The sequence below is a fragment of the Haliotis rubra genome, unplaced genomic scaffold, assembly GCF_003918875.1.
Source record: "Haliotis rubra isolate DU_JTF1 unplaced genomic scaffold, ASM391887v1 Scf819, whole genome shotgun sequence".
Taxonomy (NCBI): Eukaryota; Metazoa; Mollusca; class Gastropoda; order Lepetellida; family Haliotidae; genus Haliotis; species Haliotis rubra.
This window is the reverse complement of record NW_025767545.1, coordinates 364,553-383,602: the sequence shown is the minus strand read 5'-3', so window position 1 is coordinate 383,602 and position 19,050 is coordinate 364,553. Positions and strand designations below refer to the sequence as shown.

Genomic DNA, 19,050 nt, shown 5'->3' with positions numbered 1-19,050 from the left:
GTGTTACGATGAAGAGTCCTGCCAAGGTTTTGACTGATAATATTGATGGGTGATTGTTTGTTGATTACTTTAATATTTCATGCCGTTCTCCAAAGGCAAGACATGTTGTCTTCACTTTTGTAACAAACGAAAAATACATAAATTATAACGTTCTCTGCAGTCTTTACACTTTCGAAATTTGAATATAAAATGATGATAAATTACACGTACCTGCAATGCATATCTATTATTGTTGCTTTGAAAATTATTTTATATATTGTAAATGTATTAAGCCAATCAGTGTTTTAGCAGCAAGACAAATTATTAGTGCTACTATTCTTTGTAATGACGGCACACGGTGGCCCTGTCATTCAAGGCGGGGCAATTTGTTGTGCATAGTTGTGTCTCTTAGTCACACCAGATAACTATGATCATAGGCTCGAATCCCAGCACCTTACACATTCATCATTTTGGACATTTCACCGATATCAAGCTGACACTATGTTCGACAGTTGAAAGCACCCACTGAAATATTGTTAAAAAACACACTTGATTGGCTAATTACATTTACAATATATAAAATAATTTTCAAAGCAACAATGATAGATTTGCATTAAGTTCAAGAAAAAGCAGCCCCCATTGCCATTACGAGCACTTCTTCATTTTAAAACCATTGGAGGTAACAAAGACCAGTGAAGTCTGAAATTGAGTATAACTTTTCCTGCCCATGCGTAGTGTAATTGACTTTCTACGCATGCGCACCGGTAATCGAAAGGGCGACAATGCAACAACGACAATTTACATATGTCAATATGTCGCGTTTTTTAGTCTATTTTTAGGCTTTTTTCTTAGATAGGGCGACAATGCGACGACGCGACATATTTTGACCTTGAAAATTGTCGCTATGTCCCTTTGGAGGAATAGAAAAATATTATTCAAAACGCGACATGCGACAATGCGACAAATGGGCGCTTTGGTTAATTTTGCCTCATTTTGCTTGTTTTTGAGAGGGCAACAATGCGACAACGCGACAATGTCCCTTCTCGGATTCCATACTAAATCCTCATATATAGTAAGCATATGTTCATACATGTTTTAGCACCGATGCGAATTTTCAGACAATAATTTTGTCATCGATTTTCAAACACGCACAATTAAACTCACACAACATTGACGACATTGTCCACGCAACCATTATGAACGAACAGTTGTGAGATACAAAACTCGTACGATACAAAAGTCTAAAGTAAATAATGAAATCTACAGTTTCAAGATCTTCCATGAGGTTCAAATGTCACGTTATTCATCCTCTCTTCGCCTAAGATATCCTCATTGATTTTTCTACGCAAGTTAGAGAACTCTATCCTCATGTGCATACATTGGACTTTTTGTAAAGGCAATTACCATGCATCGTCTTTCTTGAACCGGTTTCTGTTCGTGAATACAGCAAGTGAAACAATACATTAATAAGAAACACCTCCAATGCACTTGGATTTCAAAACCAGTTATGGGACAACGAGTATTATTTACCTCAGATACATGGGACACGCGGTGCTGTGAGCATCGGGTATCGTTCTGCGGGGTGAAAGGTAGGTGCACGGGTGATAGACATTTATGGTTTTCTGTATACCTTGTGTCATCTATTTCCAGAATATGTCAGTGTACCACAGATCGTATTTTTTGCGGCGAATTGAATACGAAGACTTTACCACTTTGTTTGAGATCCTAGATCTTCAATCGCTTTGGTATGCATCCAAACAAACAATTCGCGAAAATTCCGATTTCAAAGAAACACAACAACCGAAAGGTGCTTTGATCCTCTTATGAGAACCTAAATCAACTAGAAAAAAGTGAGGTGACCTGGGATTTGATGTTGCATTCACGATTCTGACACTTAGTTGTCCTTATTGATGGAAAAATATAAGCAGTCAAGCAGGACATGCTTGAGCGTGATTCTCTCATCACCAGAGATACCACATGGAGGATCCTCACCTTTCAACAGGTATTCATGAGTATATATAGAATGGGCAATACGACACCGTCTTGATAAGAACTCCTCTTATCAATACTGACCACCTGATTAGGCGTAACCGATAGTTGGTTTAATTTCATGTAATTTATTGATACCTACTTCGGTGTTCCCTTCATTTGTATTAGGTGATGTTTGAAGAGATTGTCATCTCAAACCCTTCGTAATCGTTTAGGTGAATCTGGGCTTCGAGCCAGAAGACCCTATTTTGACCTATTTGGCCCTGTGTTGCGACGACTACATCGACGTCGACGGGTCCAGTGGTGCAATAACGTTCGATTTTGGAATCTACAAAACCGACAACGTGTGTGGTTCAGTGACAAATCACGCTCTCTGACGGAAGAATACATCGACATCGAAATGAACGTTTTGCCCATAATTGTGTCGCCCAGGTTGACCATTATGGTGGTGATGGTGTCATGATGTGGGACACGCAGACATCTAAGCTCTTAGCAATTTAGATTAACTGTCGCAGGCATTGCAAGAGGAATGGGCCAGAATTCCACAAGGTCTAATTCAAAGACTTATTCAGTCCATGCCGAACAGTTTTGGAAGCTCATGGTGGCCATAACAGATACTGAAAACAACGCTCCACTGGGAATGGATGCTTTGACACATTAAACTTTGAATACACTATACATGTTAACAGACATTTGATCTTTGATACTGTGAAATGTGGCTGCAACTGATCCAGAAAATACACATATGCGTATCTTTTTGGGGAGAGTATAGATATCCACAAAGACGATTGTACGCAAGTTTGGATTCACTGGAATATAGTTTTGTAATATGTTACAAAAGGAGCTTATTTCGGCGTTGTTTAAGAGAAGGCTCATCTGCCTCATGCCTAAAGACTATTAAAAGGGGAAGTTCAGAAAGATCTACGGCAAAGTCTCAGACTTTGGTGGTGGACAGATTCAACTAGTTTAGGGTTGCCTTTACAGGCTCCACCCTACATGACGGAGCCGTAATCGACTTGAGCGGACTAGTGATCTATACTCTTCAAAAAAAAGAAACTTGACATGCTGTTTTGGAGGTTACTTACTGAGTGCATATAACTGATTCAAACATGACATCATTGCTCAGTAACAGTAAAATCATCACTTTACAAATTTCCAAAACATGATTATCCAGAAATTGTTTGGTAAAACCACAGAGGGCTATTAAAGCCACTTGGTCAGAGTATAATGTCAGTATCTGGTGTGACCACCATGAGCATCGATAACAGCTTGGCAGCGGTGACCCATAGAAGAAAGGAGATGCTGAATGCTGTCTTGAGGGATGTTTTGATACACTTGCTGAAATGCTGTGTGCAGTTCTTGTAGTGTCTGTGGTGACGGATTACGCTGGCGCAAGCGTCGATTAAGAGTATCCCATAGATATTCAATGAGGGACAAATCCGGTGATCGAGAAGGCCAAGGTAACAACTGAACATTGTTTTGCTGGAGGAAGACCTGTCGAACACGTGCAACTTGAGGTCGAGCATTGTCATGCTCCAGAGATCACGTTGATGTAGGGAACGACGTGACGTTGAACTGGTCTCCTGGCAAAAAGTCTGGCTTTCCATAGCCAATTGCGCACTGTCTGGTCGGAGATTCGGAGCAGTCCAGGTATTTGGATTGTTGTGGATGATTCGGCCGTGGTGTTTGAACGAAAATGACTCAATCTTATGTAGCGATCCTGGGCGGCGGTGGTAACTCCAGGTCGACCTGACCTGGGTCTGTCATTAACACTCCCAGTATTTTTGTATCGGTCCATAGGTTTGAGATGGTCTGTCTGGACACGCTGAAGTGCCTTGCCACATCATGCTGCGATGTCCGTCCTTGTAAACGGCCGATGGCGTTGTGTCGTTGAACTTCTGTCAGTCTTTTCATTCTCTTGTCGTCTATAGTGGCTTAAAGCAATGCATGTGGAGTACCACTGGTGTGACTTTTTAAAGCCTACAGTCATAGACTTCAGTTCAGTGTGATACACAATTTCATGATGCTCGTGCATGTCATGTAGGGTGCGTTTTAGCGAATCACTACTGACGTGAGTGTAACGTTACGTTTTTGTTAAACGTTTCTTTTTTCAAACGTTTTGTCATCGGCAACCATTCCCCCACATGCTGGGATTCAGCATGGATTGGTTTGTGTCAAATATTTTGCCTAAAATTCAAATTTGGCTTATGTCAAGTTTTTTCTCTTTTTTGAAGAGTATATATAAGTGTAGGAGAGCTTGATCATCTCCCAACTTCGAATTAAAAACGACTTTAAACACGTCTAGTCCCTTCATTCATTTCCCTATAAGGTATTAAGCATGTGAGGTAGGAATGTCAAACGAGAGTCAAGGATATGTCCCAAGAAATTGGCCTCCTTGATGTGGGTGCCATTTAAGAATACTTCAGTGACTTTATGCGGCTTATATTTTCTGTTGAAATGTATGCAATCAGTTTTTGATTTAGGAAATTTAAACTCGATTTCGAGTTACCATTTGTGAATGTTATTGAGACACATTTGTACCTGCGTTGTGAAACACATTGATCCTGATTGTAAATTGGACGTTATATTGCATGTCTGTTAAGAGACCTGTGGTATATTGGGTATACGATCCTTCTCACCAAAATCACGCGAATCCTTCAAAATACCATGCTTCAAGAAAGGGAGACAATGGTGTTATATTCAAGTGAGGAGCTTACTAATCTACCAATTCAATGCCAGACTGGATCGGCCCATTACAAGAAATATGAGACATACAATTGTCTGAGGTCAGCATAAGCGGATTGAGCCTCCGCCTTTTGACATAACACTGAACCCACAAATAAGATGAAATGTTACCTTTGAGTATGTGTGCAAACGTTATCTTGTGTACAGAGCTTGACTGTGAAAGAAAAGACAAACGTTACCCCAAGAAACTAATGCTTAGTTTTTCATAAGCTCCATATTTCGCAGTAGGACAAAATGTTCTTGCAGATTGAGTAAAGATGTGTGATTGGTAATATGTATTTTCCTGTAAAATGACATTAAATACACGCTTTCACGACCAGTCAGTCTATATGTGGATTTACCTGTAGAATGACATTAAATACACGCTTTCACGACCAGTCAGTATATATGTGGATTTACCTGTAAAATGACATTAAATACACGCTTTTACGACCAGTCAGACTATATATGTGGATTTACCTGTAGAATGACATTAAATACACGCTTTCACGACTAGTCAGTCTATATGTGGATTTACCTGTAGAATGACATTAAATACACGCTTTCACGGCCAGTCAGTATATATGTGGATTTACCTGTAGAATGACATTAAATACACGCTTTCACGGCCAGTCAGTATATACTCATGCCAATAATGGTTGTCACACCCTTCAATTTTTTTATTGAAGAGGGTGTGTGGGGTGTGTGGGGTTGGGGGGTGACAACCATTATTGGCATGAGTATATATGTGGATTTACCCGTAGAATGACATATACACGCTTTCACGACACGCCTTTTCTTTGTTGTTTAACGCCGCTTTCAGCAATATTCCAGGTATATGACAGTGGTCTGTAAATAATCGAGTCTGTACCAGATAATCCAGTGATCAACACCATGAGCATCGATTTGGGATATGATTACATGCCTGACCACCCGATCTCCTTAGTCGCTTCTCGCTACAAGCCTTTGTTGCAGAAGACCAATCCTAACCCGGATCTTCACGAGTAAAAACAATGTGGATCATTAAGATTGTCCCATGATTTTCGTGGAAAGGTTTTAGAGCTAAAATCAATGTTTCCCCACCTCCCTGCATGCGTCCAACACGGTTCTATCCCAATTACGCCATGAAAACATTAACAGTTCTTAATACTTTCAAGGATCCTTTCGGTGTTACTTTTCACAGGTGTCGTCACGTCTGGTTTGTTGTCGCAGGTGTGTTGAGGCGTGGCATTAGCACTGCTGTGCTGCGTCAGGTGACAAGGAAACGCTTCCATTATTGATACCAATTCTGGTGTTAGTGGTGTCAGTGATCAAACATGTCATTAGAATCTACACCAGAAATCCATTGCAAAAACCGGGCAACGAGGTAGGTCTAAATAAGCTATATCATGTAAAACAAATTTCTGGTTACACCTGCTTGGCCTGTCAGTTCTGATTTGATGAGGTCACAATGATGAAGATGTCGTATTAACCATTCAAAGACTCGTTGAAGGCTGAGGATCCACCATTCTGTGTCCCGTGTGATGAGAGAACCACAGTCGGGCATGATTTGCTTGACTATGTAGATGTCTACTATTATTCAACGTCTTTAAAGCTCTTCTTAGTAATGCCCACGATCATTTAGTTCTTGGCTTTTAAGAGAAATTGAACAGATGGATAAATTTTGAATAATCGATGTACCGTGTGTGTGTTTTATAATTACATGTAGTTTAATTTTATGATCAGCTGAAATCATAGATGGTTGTGACACAAGAGCATTTACAGTAGCGTAATCATTTGTCCTTCTGACAGTTGAACATAAGTCCATTTTTGATCAAAGTATGTAATATTGACTGTCGTTTTAGAACATTGATTGCTCTGTGTTTTTTATTATTGGCTAGCACCATAACCTACAGCCACTGATGACTAATGTGATGACGTAAATCCTGCTGCGGGATCAAGCAGGAAGTAAATGTACTGTAAGTGCCCTGATCCCCAAGTGAGTGAGTTAATATTTAACGTCACATCGGCAATATTTCAGTCATATCGTGACTAGAACATATATGACATTGAAATGGAATGTATGTATATTATAAAAACCTGTCGACGGAGGACAGTACAACAACTAGAATATCACAATTTGAATTAAAACTATTTGGACAATATAATATAAAAACTGGCTATAGATCGCCAACAACTGAAGGTAGATCATTATACTAGGGACCATAGGGACTTACAGTACCGTAGCTATCTGCATGGACCCTAGTTGGATTGACACCATCCCTTCAGCTGCTGGCGATTGTAAGAAATGTTAGCCAAAATTAAAATAACAAGAATACTACGTTTAAAAATCCTGGTAAGTTTAAATTGACTTTGAAAAGTTTGGGACTTACGTACTGGTCCCCAAGAAGGAGTTCAAACCTTGGTTATGATCTGTGGCCTGGTTATAATTAATAAGACTGAATCTTTTGCCTATATCTGTGTCTTAATTTTAAAAAGAATTGTTTGTTTTCATGGCTAAATGGCTGTAATATTGACGGAGCGATGTAAAATGTTAACTCACTCGCTCACGTAACGTCACATTCTTACATCTCACAGGTTGCCATGGAAATTACACTGTCAGTCACAATCTTGTTCCACAACCTTCTGTCCACTGACCTTGACCCTGAAGCTTCATTGTCACGTGCTCACTGTGTTGACGTCTGCTTCTACAATCGGACATGCGCATCCGTGTTCTATGATAGCATCCTTGAGCTGTGCTACCAAAGTGATCTTTGGTTCGACGAAACAGTGGAAAACCTCGTTGCGAAACAAGGGGTGTCTCATATTGCTTTCAGCAGGAGTACGTATGCTAGTAAACCTATCTGAAGTAAGGGGGTAACAATTCATGTAGTGAAAGCTGATGTTACGTTGCAAAACACCGACGGACAAATTTCAGCCCAATGTCAGAATGACATTTAGCAGCAACCGCCAAACTCAGGAAATTGAAAATATATAGTGTGGTAATGGCTGGACTTAATGCTGACTACCTTAACACACATAACTATTAGCACCTGTAATGACATTTGTTCAATCAATCAACACTTTATTTCCGTACAAAGGCCATCGGGCCCTTACATAACAGTTTCATACATTAAAATACAATTTGCCCATCTGCATACATGTATACAGGTAATCTGAACATATAATACAGGTTAATATGGATAAAGTAGATAAAGATATGATATGATAATACAAAAGTATAATATGGTATTTAATATTATCATTCTTGTAATAGCTTACATCTTTGTTCATAAGAATGCATTATATATAGGCTGAGCATTTTCAAACTATGTACGTTATTTGTCATAAGTAGTTTCTTAAAGTTATGCATATTCGTTTTGAAATCACTTGGTAAATATTTACGACGTAAGTCATCATATCTAGGACAATGAAAGTAAAATGGTTTGTGTCTTCTACACCTCCGTAACAGATAGGACACGTTCTCAAATTTGCGTTAATTTTACACCATCGTCCTTCATTAAATTTTAACCTTAGTAATCCTGCTCTAAATCTAACTAAATATTTACGTAATTTATAATCTGCAATTTCAAAAAGGTATTTTTCAGGGTTTAATAAACGTTTGGATTTTCATGACAAAACATAACATGTGCTATTGTCAAGATCGGATCTCCAGTTTTGTGTAAAAACATCCACTAAACGCGTTAAAACTTACACGATTTCCAACAGTTTGTGATAACCAAACAAATCCAAATCCATAAGAAAAGAGCCAATAGCGATTGTTTTAAGCCCATGTCTCATAGCCAAGGTTATCGAGATTAAGTAACATTTCATAAGCTTTCTTTGGTATGCGATCTTTGTGCATTGTTATTATTTTAATCCAGTAGTTAAGACAACGAACAGCTGCATTTACAAAAATATGGAAACGGCCACATTTACCATACACAATAACGTTAGGTGTCTGAGGTCCAACGTTTAGGTATAATTTGCAAGCCGAAAGATGTATTTTTCAATGCATTCATATTTTTTATATCCCCACATTTCTGAAGCACATAATAGGACAGATTGTATTTGACTATCAAATATTTTGAAAAAGATATCCGGTGATAACGAACCGATTTTTCTAAGGTTGCCATTTAATTCCATTAATGCTTTTTTACCACGCAAGGAGAGATCGGATAACGATTTGCCCAGGCTAATATTACACGTGAATAGAAAACCGAAATACTTATAGCTATTGACTATCTTTAAGTTATTGCCTTGAAAGTACCATACATCAGTACTTTTAAGTCTACCTCCCCTCCTGAATACAACAATATTAGATTTATCAAGGTTAACGTTTAAACCCCACTTATCTGAATACAATGCTAAAATATGTAATTGATTTTGAAGACCACATTTAGTATCTGAAGCTAAAATAACATCATCAGCGAAAAGTAGCATAAAAATTTCTATCATATCGGGAAATAACTGGATGCCGTGTTTTCCATTTTGTGAAATTTCAATAGAAAGCTCATTTATGAACAGAGAGAAGAGGATTGGACTCAGCATACAACCTTGTTTTAGACCAAAAGGACAGTTAAAGTAGTCTGTTAAATGTGAATTACATCGCACACATGATTTAACGGAAGAGTAAATACCTTTTAGCGCTAGCATCATTTTCCCACCCAAGCCGTAGCTTGATAACAAGCTCCATAATTTAAATCTGTCTATTAAATCAAAAGCCTTTTTAAAATCTATGAAAGCAACAAACATTTTTTTCTCTTTTTACATAAGCATTTTTCAATAAGTGCATTCAACGTGAAACTGATCTATGGTAGAATAACCTCCTCTAAAACCCGCTTGAGTTTCTGATATCTTATTCATGAAAATTGCCCATTGTGTTAAACGATTGTTTAATATGCTGGTATATAATTTGCTTAAAATAGTTAAGAATGAAATGCCCCTATAGTTATCTGGCTTGTGGATATCACCCTTCTTATGTAATGGAACAATTATTGCTTTACTCCAAGCATCTGGAAAGCTGCTGCTCTCAAATAGTGTATTAAATAATACGAGAAGAAATGGCATAACGACCTTTTCCGATGATTTAATCATTTCTGCTAGTAAATTGTCGACCCAAGACGATTTACCAATTTTTAACCTTTTAATAGCATCGAAAATTTCTTCTTCTTTAATTGGAGAATCCAAAATCTGTTTCTCAAAATCGCTTGATTCAGGACATATATGTGGAGCACATGTAACAAAAGTATCTTAATCTTGATCAGTAAGATCAGTTTTATCATACAGTGATTTGAAGTGATTAAACCATTATACATCAGAAATATCGGGTGGTGGTTTCCTGGGATTAGATATATTTCTCAGTTCCTTCCAAAATGATTTAGGATTGTGTCTAGAGTTATATAACTTTCTGGCTGTTAGCTGTTAGTTTATTCTTTTCCACTTCCTACATTTATTTTTATAAGTATTTCTGAGTATGCAATAGTTCTTTCTATTTAGAACGCGAGAAAGACACAAAATAGTTTGAACCTGATGTGATATTAAAACGCAAGAAAGACACAAATAGTTTGAACCCGATGTGATAATAACCGCCATAACACAAGTGCCTACAATGAATACATGTTATTGGTTGTTATAACGTAAAAACGCTTGAGAGACTGATCCTGTTATGTGAAATCAACATTGAAGTGTATGGGTTATATTACAATACTTCTTGTTGTTTCAGGCGACTGTCCGAGCCAATGGATATATCATAAACCATCGTCCAAGTGTTTCAGGTTGAACACAAAATCACGATCCTATACCGTCGCTACCAGTGAGTGCAAGGCCGAAGGAGGACGGCTCTTCAACATCTATAGCGCCATGGAGGATCAACTCGTCATAACGCTTGTCATCCGTGCTGGTAAAATACTATTTTACTCCTTTTGTCGCCTTACCCCAATCCGTGTAGGTTGTTATTAGAATATACGGCTTCATCTGAAATACAAACTCAGCCTTCTTCTCTACTGCCTCAAAAATGCCCAACCCTGTCTCCAAAGGGCCACAGCAAGCCCAATGCTACATACCACGCACGTACACAACTCCAGCATTCAAATAACACTTTCTTACAGTAACCAGAACATCCGCTTTTAATCCTGACCTGCATCCCTCGTCCACGATTGAGGCAAATTTTCTTTCGCTAAAACAACCCATTTCACACAACAAACCGCCAATACGGCACAAACTAAAGAAATAAGCGGAAAACTCGAGCTCATGTGTTTGTGACTTACCATCAATGAGTGACGATACAAGTATTCGTTAGAAAGGTGAGAGTATGCTGCACCTGTCACAAACACTTGCACAGGAAGTCAATGTTTCACCTTGCAAATAAAGAACACGGATGTTTACAAACTGCCATCATATAGCAAGAATAATGTTGACAAATCTTAAAATATCACTCAATTCGCGCTCCATCATCACATTTTGATACAATAACAGCTTCAGCTCCCACAACCCTTTTACTCACTCCAACGTGCCCACAATCCATCCTACTCACTCCCACAAGCCCACAAGCCGCCCTCACTCACTCCCACATGCCCATCACCCATCCCTACTCACTCCCACAAGCCCATAACCCGCCCTCACTCACTCCCACAAGTCCATAACCCGCCCTCACTCACTCCCCTTAACAAACAATGCATATCTTATTTATATTTCCACAGGAACTGGAATGTGGATTGGTCTGAAGAAGGTGGACGGGGTGTTTCAGTGGCACAAAGGCACATCTAAAAGTTATACAAACTGGTATTCTGGAAGTTCTGGGACATGTGTCTTGATGCATGGCGCATACCTGCAATGGTTTAAATATGGGTGCAATACTCAGCGTCCATCTGTGTGTGAGCGGGTCCTCAACAAGCAGAACTTGTGTACCATTTGATATACACTGGAGTTGATATTTCATTATCATATATTGCATGTACCTATTGTCTTTATGCTATTAAAAACACTTTTTCAAGTTGTAAAATTTCCCTTCCTTTCGAGCGATAAGGTGAGGTGAGGTGAAATTTGGTTTAAAGTCGTACTTGAGAATATTTCGCTCATATGACGACGTGCGTGCGTGTGGATGTGTGTGTGCGGCTGCTTGTACTAGCCCAGACTTAAGCTAGTTTTATAGTGCTAGCCCACTCAGACACCATGCCGCAGTGAAGTATGAATAGTGAATACCACACTCAGACACATTATACTGACTCCGAGCCGACCAGTCCTTGTTGTACCCATTAATGCCGAGCGCCAGGCAGGGACCAACAAGTACCATATTTTAACGTATTTCGGTATGGCGCGGTCGGGGATCGAACCCGCGACCTTCCGCTCTCCGTGCGGACGCTCTAACCACTACATCACGGAGGCGGTCCTTTCGAGCAATACACATCGGCTTATAACGTCAACATTTCTCAACTAATTTGGTACTCCAGAGCATACTCAAGTTCACTACAGAAATGACTTGCTTTCCTGAAACCTGGAAAGCATCCGTATAGTGGGTAATTGGGGAATCCAGTTGGTTTCCATTCACTGAAACTGAGTTTCCAACTAGATTCCATTTTGGATTCTTTGATTTTTGCATTTCTGTAAATGGAAACCAACAAGAAACTAAGATTATAGGTTTCTTGTTGGTTTCCATTCCTGGAATTTGCAATTGGAGGTTTCATTAAATGGAAACCAACATAAAATCAGAAAATGTAGTTTCATGTTGGTTTCCCGTGCACTGTTTTGAACTAAGTAACTTAAAATTTGCAATTGTTTGGCATGTAGTTGACCATCCTGGCATCCAGCTGGTATCCACTCATTGAAACTGGGTAACCTAGTTTCCTAACAGAATCAATAATGGATACTGTAAACATATAGTTCCGGAAATGGAAACCAACAAGAAACTATGGTCATGTGTATACTCTTGGTTTCCATTCCTGAAACTTAGTTTCGAAGATTAACTACTTTCATATGATATTACATTATCAGTAAGTGTGTAGAATAATTATGAGGTCTTAAAATTCAAAATGAATATGCTTGGGGAAGGAATAGCAGATTTACATTTGAAAGAGTATATAATTTGTAAGATTGCGTAGATGAACAAGACGAAATGTTACCCCAAATAGTTGTTGACGCATCATTCGGTGGATAATAGCATAATTTTATAATGTGTCTTCAAACTGATGATACAAAAACAAAGGACACATTTCATTTCTTCACATTCTTTTTTATTCACTATCAACTCATACATGTGATAGGCAGAGAAATGAAGCGGTATCATATTTCCGATATTCAATTCAAAGACAATAATTATTGATGGGCATACCTAAATGCAACGAAGTGCTAATAATACCATTGCATCATAGATTACAAAAAACACTGTCACATACCTCTCATATGTTTCCAAAATGAATCGTTTCCATTCCAAATCCATGATCAACTGTTGTTATTTTGGTTTGGGTTTCTTTCTTCTTTTTTTTCACAAAACCACATAAATCCAATTTATGGAGGTTCTCCTCCACAAACACTTGTCAATTCTTCTTGCCATCACTACAGCATGTCCTAATTTGTATTTTCCGTTATTATTTTGTACAATGTTTGTCTATTTACATCCTAAATGGACTTCTTCATACACATCACTTGCGTTGGGACTTTGTGAACGAGAAAGCATGCTGCACGTGCGACTGCATGTAGTGTGTGTTTCTAGCATCCTGGTTTCACGGGTGTCAATTGTATCATAAATCACAATAAAATCCAACTGTCACTTTGTGGCTTACCTCTCATATTTTTTCAAAATGAATCGTTTCCATTCCAAAACACAAACCACATAAATCCAATTTATGAAAGTTTCTCCTCCACAAGCACTTGTCAAATTCTTCTTGCCACCACTACAGAATGTCCTATTTTGTATTTTCCGTACGTTTCAAAGTTTCAAATTCAAGTTTCACGGATGAATACACACTGCCATTTAGAAAGTTGTCAAAGTAACATTTGGTATATTTGGGATAACACTCTCTTAGTAAAGTACACATTTTAGTGGGGTTTTTTTTGATTGATTCCGATCCGGGATTCCAACCCACACACCGAGAGTCAGACACCTAATCGCCACCACAGAAAGTCAGCCGCCTAACCCGCTCAGCCACCGCGGCTTCTCGATGTTCATCAAAGAAGTTCTTCAACAAGCCCGAGGATCATATCCCCTGCGTCTCCTTACAAGTTGGTGGCTCAAGGTCAATTCTAACCCATGTGTTCACTGGTGTCCATAACATCTATGGTCGACATCCACAAGAACATACTTGAAATGATAAGCTGATTGTCAATATGATGCACTAATGTTCTAACACAACATGGCCTTTTCAAAACTCTTTATGCATGAGCTGATGCTTTCTTAAGAACTGTTACAAGTGGAACTGCCTTTGGATGTCTTCATCAACTTAGCCCTATGAAATGTGTTCCAGCAGCTATCCGAGACGTGTTACTTCCTGGTGTTTCGATTTTACAATTTAGAAAAAAAGGACCCTACTCTGCTTTTAATTTCCTTTCCAAAACGTTTTCGTGCAGTATCCAGGGTGAAAATATGATCCTCACATAAACGCTGGCCTTGTTGTAATGTGAGATGCAAAGAGGCACACGCTTGCCCACTTGTATAGTCTACTAGAATTTAACAATTCTTGATTTGCCTACAGATGTCCTTGAAGATTCCAGATTTCACTCGACTCCAAAACATCATCAATGCATCAACCTGCACACCCCTGCTTATAATCGATTGTAATGCATTCCCAGTAATTATATATAACTTAACCTTAGCCTTATTTTGGCTTAGTATGAAATATAGAAACATTGAGCTGATCGTCATTAAACCTGACGCCAAAGTTCATTGATAACGTTCGCAGAGGACAAAATCGTTATGTCGCAAATACCAAATACCCTTCACTACAAAAAGGGTTGGTTGGTTTCCGGAACACTGAAACTGAGAAGAAACGCCATGGAAACCACCATTTCCAGTTGGTTTCCAGGTAGTTTCCTATAGTTTCATTGTGGTTTCCATGAAAACTGAAACTGAATTTTGCACCATTTCCGGTTGGTTTCCAGTGCGATTCATTACCCTTTCCTCCAGCAGGATCCAGCTGGTTTCCGTGTTTTCGTTTATTGTAGGTTTCAACCTGGTTTCCATGTTTTAGTTTATTGTAGGTTTCAACCTGGTTTCCGTGTTTTAGTTTGTTGTAGGTTTCAACCTGGTTTCCGTGTTTTAGTTTGTTGTAGGTTTCAACCTGGTTTCCAAGTTATAACCTAGTTTCCATTAAAACTGAAACTACATTTTGCACCAGTAACCAGATGGTATCCATGTCGGGACTTTACCCACTCGTCCATGGAGGCTCCTGCTGGTGCTTAGTTTATTGTTGTTTCCAACCTAGTTTCCAACTTATTACCTGGTTTCCATGAAACTGAATCTGTTGTTCCGGCCCCTTACCCGCTCCTCCAGAAAAGAGGTTGTGTTTCATGCAGCACACATACCAAATCAGGTATTTTATACAATCGCACAATGATAAAACCGTCAGGATGACAAATAACAGAATAGATCACAAATTCATGAAAGGTTTACTAGCATTAAACAATTTGCTGATAAACAAATAATTGGAATGTTCACATTAATAAAAAAATGATATTTTCAAAATGCATAAACAACATTTACAAACCATCAACTTGTGATGAGACAGCAATAGGAAGAGATCTAAACACACAGCCAACGTCATCAACGTTTGCTTGAAACAAGAAAGTAAACGCGTCATCAACCACGACATAAGATATAGTAGTAATGAACATGAATGAACACTTGAGAGTATACACGCTGCCAATACACTTTTTGAATTTTTTAGAAACTATTAGAGTACAATCGTTTGAGATGGATATTTTAATTCTTCTGAATATGAAAACATCTACAGCTTTGATGTTTTCATCTTGGTTCTGAAACAAATTCATGACAAAGGATGTGTTGAGGATGAGTTTTAGGTGTGTATAAATGATTCTGTCCTATTGCTCAAGGTTCGATGTAGACATGGGTGGTCTTGTTCTGTCTGACAATATTGCATTCAGTAAGGGACGCTTGATGTTCAGCTGGTATTCCAGTGGCAACTCGTAAACTCTTATTGTATCCTTCGGTATCACTATTGCAGGCGTTAGGCATTGTGTTTTATGCGATGAAGTACGTTTGCAGCTAATGAATAATCTTCTTCCAGCTCATTGTGCTACTATCAAATGCAAAGCGTCAGACAGTCACGCTGTATTGATGAGAGTGAGTGAGTGAGTTTGGTTTTACGCCGCTTTTAGCAATATTCCAGCAATATCACGGCGGGGGGGACACCAGAAATGGGCTTCACACATTGTACCCATGTGGGGATTCGAACCCGGGTCTTCGGCGTGACGAGCGAACGCTTTAACCACTAGGCTACCCCACCGCCCCCGTATTGATGAGAGCAGGTGTTTACTGATCAGCGTCCAACGTTCTATTGCTATATAGTAATCAACTATAATGTTCCCGAGGGAACATGTTGAAGGAGTCTCTGTCTTGCTGTCAGTGGGTGTTTCCATCAGTCTCTTTCTTAGACAATGAATGTAACCTCTGTACAAGTCAAACACACCTGAGAAGTCATTATTGATATTCACCCTGTGTTTGTAAGATTATACCCAGAACTCGTTGGGTTACAGCGCTTTACAAGTAGCTCCATTGTTGTTAGCAACAACCTGTCATCTTAAATTACTTGTGATCACAGGGAATTAATTATAAAACATCTCCAATTCACATGGTTTCAAAAGGTTATTGGATTACGATTATTTACCTCAGATACAAGGGACGCACTGAGCTGTGAGCATTCAGGTATCATTCCGATGGGTGGAAGGTAGGTGCACGAGTTATAGACATTTGCGGGTATTTTTTATATCTTCTCTCATCTATTTCAATAATGTGTCAATGTCGCACTGATCTCTTTACGCATCGCAAATTGTACACACTGGTATTACCACTTTGTTTGAGGTCCTAGGTCTTCTATCGATTTGGTATGATACCAAACAAACAATTCGTGGAAATTCCGATTGCAAGGAAACACAACAACCAAAAGGTGCTTTGATCCTCTTATGAAGAGGAAGCTAAATGTACTAGAAAAAATAAAGGAGACCTGAGATTTGATGTTGCATTCAAGATTATGGTACTTAGTAGGGACGTGTCTTAACTCAGGTACAGTATAGTGACTGAGATTTGATGTTGCATTCAAGATTATGGTACTTAGTAGGGACGTGTCTTAACTCAGGTACAGTATAGTGACTGAGATTTGATGTTGCATTCAAGATTATGGTACTTAGTAGGGACGTGTCTTAACTCAGGTACAGTATAGTGACTGAGATTTGATGTTGCATTCAAGATTATGGTACTTAGTAGGGACGTGTCTTAACTCAGATACAGTATAGTGACTGAGATTTGATGTTTCATTCAAGATAATGGTACTTAGAAGGGACGTGTCTTAACTCAGGTACAGTATAGTGACTGAGATTTGATGTTTCATTCAAGATAATGGTACTTAGTAGGGACGTGTCTTAACTCAGGTACAGTATAGTGACTGAGATTTGATGTTGCATTCAAGATTATGGTACTTAGTAGGGACGTGTCTTAACTCAGATACAGTATAGTGACTGAGATTTGATGTTTCATTCAAGATAATGGTACTCAGAAGGGACGTGTCTTAACTCAGATACAGTATAGTGACTGAGATTTGATGTTTCATTCAAGATAATGGTACTTAGTAGGGACGTGTCTTAACTCAGGTACAGTATAGTGACTGAGATTTGATGTTTCATTCAAGATAATGGTACTTAGTAGGGACGTGTCTTAACTCAGGTACAGTATAGTGACTGAGATTTGATGTTTCATTCAAGATAATGGTACTAAGTAGGGACGTGTCTTAACTCAGGTACAGTATAGTGACTGAGATTTGATGTTGCATTCAAGATTATGGTACTTAGTAGGGACGTGTCTTAACTCAGATACAGTATAGTGACTGAGATTTGATGTTTCATTCAAGATAATGGTACTTAGTAGGGACGTGTCTTAACTCAGGTACAGTATACTGACTGAGATTTGATGTTGCATTCAAGATTATGGTACTTAGTAGGGACGTGTCTTAACTCAGGTACCTGAGATTTGATGTTTCATTCAAGATTATGGTACTTAGTAGGGACGTGTCTTAACTCAGATACAGTATAGTGACTGAGATTTGATGTTTCATTCAAGATTATGGTACTTAGCAGGGACGTGTCTTAACTCAGGTACAGTATAGTGACTGAGATTTGATGTTGCATTCAAGATTATGGTACTTAGTAGGGACGTGTCTTAACTCAGGTACAGTATAGTGACTGAGATTTGATGTTGCATTCAAGATTATGGTACTTAGTAGGGACGTGTCTTAACTCAGGTACAGTATACTGACTGAGATTTGATGTTTCATTCAAGATAATGGTACTTAGCAGGGACGTGTCTTAACTCAGGTACAGTATAGTGACTGAGATTTGATGTTGCATTCAAGATTATGGTACTTATAGTTTGGCATGAAATGCATGTGGACCCGTTTTTTGTAAATATATCTTCATCCAATGATCCAATCGATCTTAAACTGTGCAAGTGGATGTTTTGTCAGACAACCTAATCACATTGTAAATCACCGATTTTATGCATTTGTATTAAAGAATCTGTCTATGTAACTGTCAACAAAATAAACAGCAGAACGCAGACTGCTTGCAGAGGGAGGGAGCCAATGACCTGTAACAGCGGCAGTGTTGGGTCATAAAGGTCAATGCACGTGCAGTTCATGATAGTTACCTGTGCACTGCACAGCGATAGACCGTTTGGATCATTCACATTGACTACTTCTAGCTGTCATCATGAAAGCTTATTCAGATGATGCTAAACGTTTAATGAGAAATGTGTTGAATTTTTTTTTAAAAGAGAGCAAACATAGCAAACCGATTTATAAGGTGTCGGATGACATGAAACGTACAACTTTTGCTCTTGGCATGAAAAAGAACATCGTGCTAAAAATTGTGAAAAATAAACCAACAACCAATAAACAAAACCTTGCACAAAAAGGTAGGCATCCAAAGTTAGATTCTTTTGACATCAGGGTCATCAGAGATGTCACTCGCCGGGTATTTGCTAGAAATGAACACCTGTCCACAAGAAAGTTAAAACACATCCTTGCAGAGGATCACGACATTAATGTTTCTAGGTTTATGCTAAGCAAACTACTTGCTCAAATTTGGATACAAGTACAAGAAGGTAGCAAACCAGAAACTTGTAATGTGTGAGAGATCTGATATCGTGAAAATAAG

General features: G+C 38.7%; 1 protein-coding gene across 2 annotated transcripts; it reads left to right on the top strand.

Annotated features, from left to right (window-relative positions):
• The first annotated feature begins 1,475 nt into the window (after positions 1-1,475).
• LOC124261963 (snaclec coagulation factor IX/factor X-binding protein subunit A-like) lies at positions 1,476-11,661 on the top strand. 2 transcript variants are annotated; one of them, XM_046696324.1, is made up of 5 exons: positions 1,476-1,568; positions 6,573-6,650; positions 7,270-7,513; positions 10,397-10,573; positions 11,373-11,661. In XM_046696324.1, exons 3-5 carry the CDS (start codon positions 7,276-7,278, stop codon positions 11,585-11,587), a joined length of 630 nt encoding a protein of 209 aa, XP_046552280.1. In that variant the 5' UTR covers positions 1,476-1,568; positions 6,573-6,650; positions 7,270-7,275; the 3' UTR covers positions 11,588-11,661. The 2 variants fall into 2 exon arrangements, with proteins under 2 accessions (XP_046552280.1, XP_046552281.1); XM_046696325.1 differs by lacking the exon at positions 6,573-6,650.
• Positions 11,662-19,050: the final 7,389 nt, after the last annotated feature.